Here is an 11,825-nt window from a genome sequence, read left to right as displayed (position 1 = left end):
TAAAATTGATGGTTGACTTGTCAGGTTGAGTTTTCCAGCAAAAAATATGAGTTTTCCAGTCAAAAGGTTTTTCCGACGACCTACAACTAACGGTGTTAGAATTCAGTTAGTTGTGAACATTGGGAACAAATATGAAGATGGGACCACCGTCAGCCATGTCGTTATTTGGTACTGTAATTTGCCAAAGTGAATATTTAAAATCAGTATTCCTAAAAGATATAAAATGATATTTTTACCTACTAAAGAAAATGCTACTTTTAAACATTTTACCATTTGAGCATGCTGCAGTCTGACCATCGAAAGATACTTTTAAACATTTTACCATTTGAGCTTTGAAGCCAACAATGAGCTAGTAAGTTAGTTATTTTGTCTATTGTGATAAATCTACTGAACCGAAAGAGCTTTGAAGCCAACTATGAACGTGTGATAAACCATAACCAAAGAGTTAGTAACGGTTTTTTATCTTCAAAAACCGAAACCAAATCGTTGGAAATTAAAACTGAACCGAACCAAACCGTTACTAATGGTTGGTTCCGGTTTGATTTCACGGGTTAAGCTTATTAGTCTTCATTATATAAAAGTCACTTGTCAACTAGCTGCCACAACCAACATTATTGCGAAAGCTCACAACCACGAACAATACAACCTCATCTTGAATGGGATCGTGTAGGTGCTTATGACCGGTTGATAATAGATTATTTTTCTCCGAACCCGATTTTTTATTCGGAAAGATTTCGGCGCCGTTTTCGGATGAGTCGCCAACTATTTTTACGAATTATTGGTGATTTAGAACAAGATTATGCATTTTTTCAACAAATGGAGGATGCGAGAGGTAAACTAGGATTTTCTCCTATGCAAAATGCACGGCGGTAATTTGTCAACTAGCATACAGGACTATGAGTGACGCCATACAAGAGTATTTACAGATGTCCAAAACTGTAAGTCGTGAGGCCCTCCATACGTTCTGTGAATGCGAGTAGTATTATCATTTTAATTATTTATTTCTAGACATTATTTTTAGTGTTAATTTTATTAATTTTGTTAAGATTATTATTTTTTGGTATTATTGAACTTTATGGTAAAATTATTTGAGGTCGACTCAAACTTGCATACAGAAAATATACAAGGGTCATCAACAAAGAGAGTGGGATGCTTGGTTCCCAAGGCTAGTTGTTGACAAGGTCAATATCATCAGGATGATCATAATGATTCAACACTTAATCTTGAGGCGGTTGCATCATTTGATTTTTAGATACGGCATGCGTTTTTTGAGATGCCCAGCGAAACAATGATATAAGTTGTGATACATTCGTCCCACATAGTTAACAACCTAAGTCACACTTTTAACTTATGTATGGTTTAGACTCTCGAATGCACCCTTACATATTTAGTATTCAGAAACACATTATTAGCATACAACCAAACCAATTATTTAGCATCACTGAATCACATATTCTCATGGTCCAAAACTTTTAAAATAATACAAGTCTTACCTCTCATAACAAGAATACAAAAACACCCAACAATTTTTGCACCAGATTCATTTCTATCTACAATAAATGTGTTCTACAAAACATGCCATAAAAAGTCATTTCAAGACAGCCCGGTATGTAGATCGGGACATGGGCCCGCACCCACCCCAACAATAACGCATGAATCAGTTTCTGTTTTCCCTTTTAACTATCATCTAATACCTGTAACCTGAACCGGAACCAGGCGGTGCTGGCGGCAATCGGTTAGGCGTGCGGCGGCCCGTGGAGTTTGATCTTGACCCCGGTCCATCATCACCATTCTCATAAGGCCCATTAGCCCTGCGCCCGTGACCGTTGGATCCAAATCTAGAGTCGAGGCTTGTGGGCCCGTTAGCAGCAGAATCAAAAGCGGATCTCCAATCACCTCCTGAAGATCCACCACTTCTTGGACTTTCTGTTAATGTCGAAGTTGTAAAATATATTAGATTACTAGGAGTGTGCATGAAACTGAACAAACCGATCATGAACCGAAAAAAGAAAACGAAACGAAAACCAAAGGCTTGCGTAAAAATCGAACTTCAGATTCGGATTTGGTTATGAGTGTAATAAAAACCAAAAAAAAAAAACAGACAGTTTATAAATTCCCATTTATTTAATTTGAGTTTTAAATGATTTATAAGAATTTAATAAAATAGTGTAACCCAAATATTCTAAGTCCAAATGTAACAAAATAGTTAATTACTAACAAAAAGATTTATCTTCAAATGCATTATTTGGAACGATTTTTTTTCCCTCAAAATTGTAAGCCCAAATGGCAAAACCAAAACCGAACTGGAATCGAACTAAAAACCCAAAAAACCTAAACTGGGCATTTTTAAAAACTCACAAAATTTCAGTTTTTGGTTCGGTTTGAGCTTATAACGGACCCATGAATAAATTTTACTACTGAGTCAACCAAAAACAACCCGACCCTTTAACAGTAAAGCATGATGATTATTATTATTACCTGCAGGGCTGTCGTTTGGCATGCCTGTAGCAGCTGCTGCTCGGTTATCGTGAATGCTGAGCTGGCGGGTGAGTTTTGAGAGAAGAGAGGATTGCTTCTGTATTTTCTCTCTTTTTCTTTTAACATTACCATCTTCTTGAAGCAGTTCTTCTATCCTTGCGGTACTTTGAGAACTTTTTACAAAGAAAAATAAAAAGTCAAAATAGGTAATAAAAAGACCCAAATAAATTATTGCAATATTAACTGACATATTTGGAACCATGAACTAACCTTACAGAACTATAGAGTTTATTCAGCATGTCTTCTTTAGCTTTTTCTACTTGGCAAAGAACAACTGCCTGTAAAACCACAACATATACTCGAATCAAATAATAAATTAAAAAAAACTTTCAGAATATGCTTTTGGTCCCTGTGATTTGACATGTTTTAGCTCTCGGTCCCTAAAAGGATTCTTTTGGCATATCATGTGCCCCTCCAAAAGTGTTAAACAGGCAAAACCACAGGAACCAAAAGTGTAATTTACTAAATGATATTTAAAAATGATGAATAGAACACCTTCGGGACATTAGCTGCAAGGCTGTTGAGGACCGCTTCAACATAACCACGTACTTCTTGAACCATCCAACGAAGCTCTTCCTCTGGATCTACTGGTTTTCTAACCATTGTATCCTATGATAACATAAATAAATAATGTTTAATTATGATTTAAAAACAATATTATATCAATAATAATACAAAGTGGACAACTCACAAGAGAACCGTCAGAATGAGTTTGTCGAATGGGTGGACCATCAGGCTTGAGTTTGACTTCACCCCCTTTGGCACCCATCACGGCTCGTATTTTATTTAGCCACTCAGCTTTATCGACCGCGCTCTCAGCCTTTAACACAACAGCGCTATGAGCTGTATAACCACTTATTAAACTTTAGGTCTGCATTGAGAAAAAAATGATATAACTGCATACAAATATATTGCAATCGATAAAATTACCTTTCAACACGGTCTTGTATGCAACTTTGCTGGTTATTTTGAAGAGCAGACTAGGCGGTTTTTCTTCTACCTTTTTCTTATCCTTCGAACTTTTGGACGGGGGTGGTTCATCGTCTTCAATTTCTTCTATTGCGCATTCCTGATAATATACATCAGCAATTTAAACTATAAATATATATAAAAGTTTTGGTTGTTTTGAACCAAAGAAATAATTTATCAATCATCATCATATAATAATATAATATCTACCAAGTAGGAGTGTAAACAAGCCGAGCTGCCGGTTAACTACTCGAGATACGCTCTCTAAAGCTCGAATCAAGCCGAGCTTAACAAAGCTCGAGCCCAAAATAAGCTAGTTAAACAAAAAGGCCCAAGCTTCAAATACCAGCTCCACTAGGCTCACGAGCCTAAATGAGCGTTTCATTTATTTCAATATAGCATCTTTTATTGTAATAAATATATATTACATAATAAAATAACTCTGTGCATAATTATGAAAAAAATTAACCAAATGACATATATTATGTTATATATTATAATAAACTTAAAATTAAAAATATACATAACTTGAAGGCTGTTTTGTTTTTTATTATATGCAATCCTGTGATTACACATGTGATCCCAAATTTATACGTGTAAAAGCCAAATTACATAGATGTGTAATAATCAAAATATACATATGTATATAACCAATTTACGTATATGTAATAAAAAAATTACATATAATAAATGACAAAACGGCCCTCAAATAGTATTAAATATATAAAAAGTTAAATAAAATGATCTGTTGGTAAAAATTCTTAATCGTTTGGAGGTTCTGAAATGATCCTGATCCTTTAAAAATAATTATACATCATACATGTATATAAGTATAACAATTAAATAATTAACAAACGAGCCGAGCCCGAGCTTAAAGACTTTCCCACAAACTGAGCTCGACTCGTTTAGATCCCTACCAACGAATCACCAAGAGTTTCTTGTTAAACAAGAAACAAACAGAGAAGCATAGTGCAAATGAAGATCCAAGATCTCAACATTCAAAAATCTTTTGGTTTTTAGTAAAGAAACAATATAGAATAAAGATGATATGCATATGTTTTTAAAGATATACAATTAAAAATGAAACTAAACTTTAAGAGATTCTCAACACATACCTCCAAAGTGATGACACCACGAAAATTTCTCTCTTCTTGTTTTTTAGTATATCCAAGCTGCAGACAACATATTTACCCAAAAAATATCATTCACAATTTAAATTATACATTCTTCAAAATTGAAATCAAATTTTCAATTCATGCAGATCCAGAAACTACAAAATCTTAAAATGCTGTTACACAATCAATCAGAATAAACAAATTAATTTGCATCAAAAGTAGCACATAGATTATAATCTAACCTTCCCAGTTTTCTCATTTAAAACAAACCATCTCCTACTCCACCCGTTAGTTTTTGCACTTTTCTTTAGCAAGAATCCTACATGTAGAGAACATAAGTTATAAATACATTATGCATCCTTCAAAGTAAATAATGTCTAATAACACAGTATACTGCTAAGTGCTATATACACATATATGTATGTTTGATATAATAATGCATGATGATGTCAAAGTGTAAGTAAACCTGCTGTTATCTCCCCCTCAGGTCCTGCAGTCTTTAGAGAGGATTCCTCTTGTGCATCCTTATCTTGCTTGGTATCTTTCATTGATTTTAAGTTTCCACCTGTTTGAGGACTTGCTGACTAAACAAAGCAAAAAACAAATTACAAGCAGAAACTTCAATGTTCGATTAAGGCAATCATATTTTTCCAAATATAATATAATCAGGCCTCTTAGTTTACCCTGTTTAGCAAAGATTGTTCCGCATCAACAGCCTTCTTGGAAGATTTGGTTTTAATCTCTTCTTCTCGCCTCTGCCTTTCCATCCTAATACAAAAATAAACATAATAATAATTTACAAATAAATAAACTTTCAACTTTTTGTGCACATCCACAATAGAACCAACACAAAAAAAATTGTAAATCCATAAGATTTTCATGTATGTTTTACACCATTAAAAGCTAAAGAAAACGAAAACAGATTTGAAAGTGACATAGCCAAAACAATAGTGTCGTGTACAACGATAACCAAAATGATAGAAATAACAGAATTCAGGGTTGGTCATGAGAAAGGAACTAAAAACAGCCTGTTACATGACAAATAATATAGAGGAGATCAGTTGAAATTGCTGAATAGTATAAGGGTTGCATACTTTAAACTTTTAATAGTAGAAGTTAGTCTGTTAAACCAGAACAAAAAAGTAAAGGGAAACATGGAGTTTCAGGTGTTGGGCAATAAAACTTTCTTTTTGCGCGATTAAAAGAAGAAAAGGTTCTTTCTTGCATAATTAAATCCGTAACTTTTTAAAACGGGTCTTTTCGTTCAGTTATATAGGTTAAGACGTTTAATCATGCAAAAACAAAGTTAAAAACTCAATGCACAAAACATGAATGTTCATGTTTGTACCATATAAACTAATATCAGTTACACTATATATTAAATTACTACCCGGCCACTAACATGTCAGCAATAACAATGCGAACTATCAAAATACAAGTCATACCTTCTCTGCACTAAACGAATAAAATGTTGAGGTGGGACAAACACCCGTTCCATGTCAACAAGTGCAGTCACCATGGTCTTTGCATCATTCTTAAACCCTTCCAAAGCAGTAGTAGCAATTGCCACCACCTAATTAAAATAATATAACATAGGTTAAAATTAAGATAAAGCAACAAAAACATTAAAAAATTATTGCAAATAGTATGTACCTCTCTCTTAAATGTAGGGTATCTACCAAGTCCTGGTGTAGCATTAGCTGATGCTGAAACGATATCAGCAAGTACGCGATGAACCTGTATCCATAAAAATAATTACAAAACTTGTACTTTTTAAGAACATTAAAAATAGCAAATAATTCCTCCAGTAAGCATAAAAAATGCAATACGATAAAAATACACATTAAGGTATCAAAGATCGGGTAGGTAAATGACAGCAAGCAAACAAATAAAATCATATGAATAAGAAGAAAGAGGTAAACATGAAACTCAACTTAAACTTACGAAATAACTGACATTAACAGTTGAAAGAGTGGCAAATTATGTGCATTTTACCTCATCAACACAGAGACGTGATGGCTCCTTTGCGAGCTCTAATACACCTTTTATTAATGACCGCAATCCTTTCTCTGGAGATATAAGGTAAGGTTGATAACCATCTGCTTCTAGAACAATCTGATACCAATTCCAAAGTCATCATATAGTAGTAACAATAACTTGAGTGAGCCAAAATTTAAAAAAAAAAACATACCCTTTTGACGTTTTGTAGGTCAAAATGTCTATCAAGAGGAAGTTGTTTGATCCTGTTAGGAAAGTTACCCTCAAAGCTTGCAACAACTTTCCAGCCACTACCCTGAAAACAATGCATACAAGAAGGTAAGAAAAAGAACCAAGAGGAAAGACAACAAACAAATTAATAGTTCATGATTTATGTAAAACTGATAACATGACATTTTATGGTCATGAAGAAACCAGAGATGTATCAAAGGCCCAATAACAGTAATTAAAGAGGGGGGAGGGTGGGGTGGAAGTGGTACCCCCTCTTATCTTGCAAAATGTCATATATACCAAAAATATCCTTTAAAAGCATTAAACTTGTTCATTAAAAACTTGTATTTTGATATACATGATAGTAGCGAAGTTAAAGAACGTGTGTGAAATTCACACTAAAAAAATCAGTAAGTTAATCTCTCAAGATGTCTTTATCCCACAGACATCAGTAAGCCTAGCATTTTTCAATGCTGCCATACTGTTGCCAAGCCTCTGTGGCACCTTAGATATAAGGCCACAAAAATAAAGTGATAATCAACTGTCAAGCAGGATAATAAGTAAGAAGTTGCAAAATTAAGTGTAGCCTTAAATGAGTTGTCTTTACATTTGAACTCTATAATACAGATATAAATTATCTTTTTAATTGACCAATGGCATGCTTATTAAGTGACCTAAAATCCCACCAAAAACTAGAATAAGATGTTGCAACAGGCTTCTGTTAAGTTAACATGGAACAAATAACATACAAATCAAGTCCACAAATGTAAAAAAAGTGAGAAAATTAACAAATGTAAATAATTAAATATACATAAGTAATCATTGTTTGCTATGTGTTCTCACCTCTCCGGTCATAATATGTTGAAGAAATTTGTCCTCAAATTCACGACAAAGCTCCAAAGCCAAAGCTCTTGTACCTTCAGAACTGGTGACCATTGATTCCCCAAGCCTTACCAACTCATCTTGCACAATTTGAGACTTACCCTGAAGCCTGTATGAAAAAGAACTATATTAACAAACTGATCTAAGACCACTAAAAGCAATAGATAAAACAAAACCTTCATCCATGAACGGCATAAAAGCAACTATGTAACACAAAATTATTACACAAAGTAACGTAAGACCTGCTTGAAATGTCAAATATATATGTAAACAAGAACCTTTTCCAACTTACTTGAGAGAGAGAGAGAGAGAGAGAGAGAGAGAGTAAAATTTCTACATAGGTGACTGCTTATATAAAGAGAGTAGAATTTCTACATAGGTGACTACTTATATAAAGAAGAGAGAGTAGAATTTCTACATAGGTGACTACTTATATGAAGAATAGTAGCGCAATATAAATCTAGTTAGAATGGATTTCGAATCATCTTATACATATAGACATCATTATCTACAAGCTTGGTTTTATAAAGTGTGGTGCTCTGATGCATTTTGACCTAATGCACAATGTGTGCGCATCACGTATGTAAAGCGTTCGTTATTATAAATATACTAAAAACAATCTGTAGACAATATTTTATACTCTTAAACGTTTAAACACTAAACTATAACATATACTCATCTCTGGCCAAAATCAAATGTGTTCAATAAATGGTCAAATTTGTTCAAATACTCAAACCCATTGCTCAATCAATGATCAGATTTGTTCAATCAGATTTGAAAACACAAGCCCACATCTAATTTGTTCAAGTATTGGACACATCAGATTGCATCAAGCCACATCAGCCGCATTGCACGCACATCATGGAATCAAATCGCATTGCTGTAATTGATGCGATCTCATCACCGCATCATGTGCATTGCGCATTACGTGCTCTTAAGGGGAGCCCATTTTGAAACTAAGTCCAGTGCACACATTTTAAAACCAAGTGTACAAGCATGTAAAACAATTAATAGTTTTCTTTTAAGTAGAAAATGAAAACATTTATTTATCACATGTGTAAGTGATGCTGATGACCGACAAAAAGGTATAAAGTAAACTATACAGCAACAAGTAGGAACAAAAATGACTATCTTTGCAGTACATTTTGAAAAAAAAAATGTTTCAAATAACCAAATCATACCCGGATAAAAGACTTGGAAGCCTAACTTTCATTCGGCTACGGATTTGATGAGCAAGGGTTTCCACCAGGGCTAATCTACCAAGCTTGCTCTGAGGGGCCCCTGTCAATATAGATTTCAAACTCTCACTTTCAGCTCGCCAAGCAGTCTCTAATGAGTTATTGGACCCCACACTCCCAGATTGTGCTGAAGCAATAGAAACTGATTGACCAATTAGAGCAACCCATGGGATATCAGCTGCACTTCTTGGGCCTTGACCCATAAGAAGTGCCTGAACAGCAGCAAGAATCTTGGGATCTGAAGATGCTTGATCAACTTTACTGATGACACCAATGGTTCTTGTTGCTACAGTCAGCAAACAAAGGTTATAATTTGAATATTATGACGGTAAATAAAACTGAAATTATATTTGAAAACCCACATTCTGCATCATATTCCTTAGCGTATCTGAGGGCTTTTGCAGAGGAAACTTCAGGTGCCTGAGCAGCAGGTATTACAACCAGTAGAACCGCATCATTGTGCTGAGCATACTCACTCTGAAAGAATTTAAAAAATATATGTATTTGAACTAATAAAGGATAAAAAAACAATGATGTGACCAAAACAGCCAATTTCAAATCACTCACCAAAGATTCATCAAGATTTCCCTTATCAACTCCAGGGAGATCAATCAATTTCAAAGGAGGAGCTGTAAACCATATGCTTGAGTTAGAAACCAATTTTTTAAACGACAAGTTACTTTTAAGAAATGAAATTATGAATATCTATTTATACTCACATGTACTTGTTTTAAGCTTCAAATATATTTCATCACGACTCTTGCTTGAAATTTTACTAAGCCTATCCTGTAATGAGTGACGAAGAGCACCTGCATTTATTATTCAATATCAATAAAATGAAACTCGCATTCTGTATATAATTAAAGGGCCAGCAGTATGACATGAGAACTCACTTGCTGACACAGGTTGGGATTTATTATCAATCTGCAGTACAATTGATTTGGCGCTTAAGTTCTCATCCCTCTTTAAGTCAATGCATATAGGCGCTCGTGTTGCACCACCTTCACCAGTCGGCTGTTTAAATTGAGGCCAAATACGAGGACCAGAATTAGTACAATTAAGCTCACACTTCACATCATCAAAACTGATGTGGCAGTGGACTCATATCTTGTTAATTTTTTGTAACGTGTATAGTTATCATAACAAACTGGATACCGAGGTCCAGACTAAAAAATACAAAGGAAGAAAATGAAGATCATACCAGCGCAGGATGCCCTATCAAACTGTTCAAAACTGCTGATTTTCCTGCACTCTGCACAATTGAAAGCCCATGATTAATCTAGCTACCATGCCCTAACTTAATGACAAAAAAAGCCTAAAGTTGGAAAAATCATAAACAGTCAGTAGAGTAGCGTAAAAACAAAATGACAAAACTCCTTTAACCTGTATAATAATTGAAGTTCAAAACATAATGCCTATAAGAAATCGAGTACAAAAACCATAGCAAACACAGCTTAACTCATCTACAAACCATTAAATAGAGATCGAAACAACAAAATACAATTCACACTGTAACAACAAGTACGGCGACAACTAAGAATTCCTAATAACAGATTTGACATCACAAACAGTAAACCCTAACTAACTCACTTCCTAATTACACTAACTTAAAATTCATCGCAATTAAGATCACACCACATCATAAAGAGTCTGTCGAGTAAAAACAAAATGGCAAAACTCCTTTAATCCATAAGTACAAAAACTACAGCAAATAAAGGTAACTCATCTACAAACCATTAAATGCAGATCACAATGCATTCTGAATACAAGATCTTGTTTTCCTAATAACAGATTTGCAATCACACACAGTAAACCCTAGCTAAGCCCGTTCCTAATTACACTAACCTAAACAATTCATCACAATTAAGATTAAGATCACATCGCACCCGAATCGATAGATCCACCGACAAAATCAATGAATCAAACGAGTGAACTAGTCAGATGCAATCACTTACAGTGTTTCCAAGAGCAACAACATTAAGAAACGTGGAAGTGCTGCGTCTAGACGAGCTTTCGTCAATATCTTCATCGTTAAGCAGAGCCGCAGCCTGCCGCATCGAATCCGCAAGCTGCGTCAGTTCTTCAATCGCCTCCATTTCGTTCGATCCAATTGAACAGTAAACCCTAGGCTTACAGATCGCGTGTCGGAAGGTTGGAATCGAACGAAGATCGCAATAAACCCTAGGTTTTTAAAGGAATTGGATCTACAGTGAGATTTGAAATTCAAATCGGTTTGAGATCAAAATGTAAAAGAGAAAGAATTGTTATTATGTAACAACAGAGAGATGATATAAGGAATCAGTCAGTCACCACTACGGAAGAATAATAATAATAATAATAATAATAATAATAATAATAATAATAATAATAATAATAATAATATCAATTTAGGTTTTTGTAAGTTTTGAGTTTTAACAGGACTCTCAAGTGTGATTTAGTTAGGTTTTTGTTAAATCCAAAATAGATATCATGATACTAAAATGAGCTAATGTTGATTTTTAGGTTGGTTATTAGCCGGTTCGATAGGAAGCTTTTAAAAACGTAGTGCACCCATGTAAATACGAAACAAGATTAATACAAAGTTTAAACGAGCATAATGAATAGCTATCCATATTAGAACAAAAATATACTATAAGATGAAAATCACTTTAAGTTATTTGAAAACTTAATCATATTTGTGGTGGTTGTTTTGCTTTGTAAGAAAAATTCGAAAAGCCCTTGACTATTGTTTTGTTATAGACCTCCAAAAGTGTTGATATGAAATATATTATAATAATATGTGTAAAATACACTTTTACATGAACATAAAAGAATGTAGCAAGTTTCGTATAAGATTATGCGAAAAGTTTTGTAATTACAAGATTCAAGTAGACAT

General features: G+C 34.1%; 1 protein-coding gene across 1 annotated transcript; it reads right to left on the bottom strand.

Annotated features, from left to right (window-relative positions):
- Nucleotides 1–1,416: 1,416 nt before the first annotated feature.
- Nucleotides 1,417–11,046, bottom strand: LOC143563056 (dynamin-2A-like). The gene is made up of 22 exons (XM_077050693.1): nt 10,906–11,046; nt 10,152–10,202; nt 9,844–9,964; nt 9,670–9,759; nt 9,518–9,579; nt 9,313–9,427; nt 8,894–9,236; nt 7,674–7,821; nt 6,814–6,915; nt 6,618–6,737; nt 6,276–6,359; nt 6,068–6,195; nt 5,306–5,390; nt 5,089–5,206; nt 4,865–4,941; nt 4,623–4,679; nt 3,469–3,607; nt 3,230–3,381; nt 3,034–3,147; nt 2,749–2,816; nt 2,479–2,651; nt 1,417–1,926 (listed from the first exon to the last, which is right to left on the bottom strand). Exons 1-22 carry the CDS (start codon nt 11,044–11,046, stop codon nt 1,688–1,690), a joined length of 2,727 nt encoding a protein of 908 aa, XP_076906808.1. The 3' UTR covers nt 1,417–1,687.
- Between the last annotated feature and the right edge of the window lie 779 nt (nt 11,047–11,825).

The sequence above is a fragment of the Bidens hawaiensis genome, unplaced genomic scaffold (genome assembly GCF_021521415.1).
Source record: "Bidens hawaiensis isolate Kalapana, Puna unplaced genomic scaffold, B.hawaiensis_p1.1 tig00021220_1, whole genome shotgun sequence".
Taxonomy (NCBI): domain Eukaryota; kingdom Viridiplantae; phylum Streptophyta; class Magnoliopsida; order Asterales; family Asteraceae; genus Bidens; species Bidens hawaiensis.
This window is presented reverse-complemented; position numbering and strand designations above follow the sequence as displayed.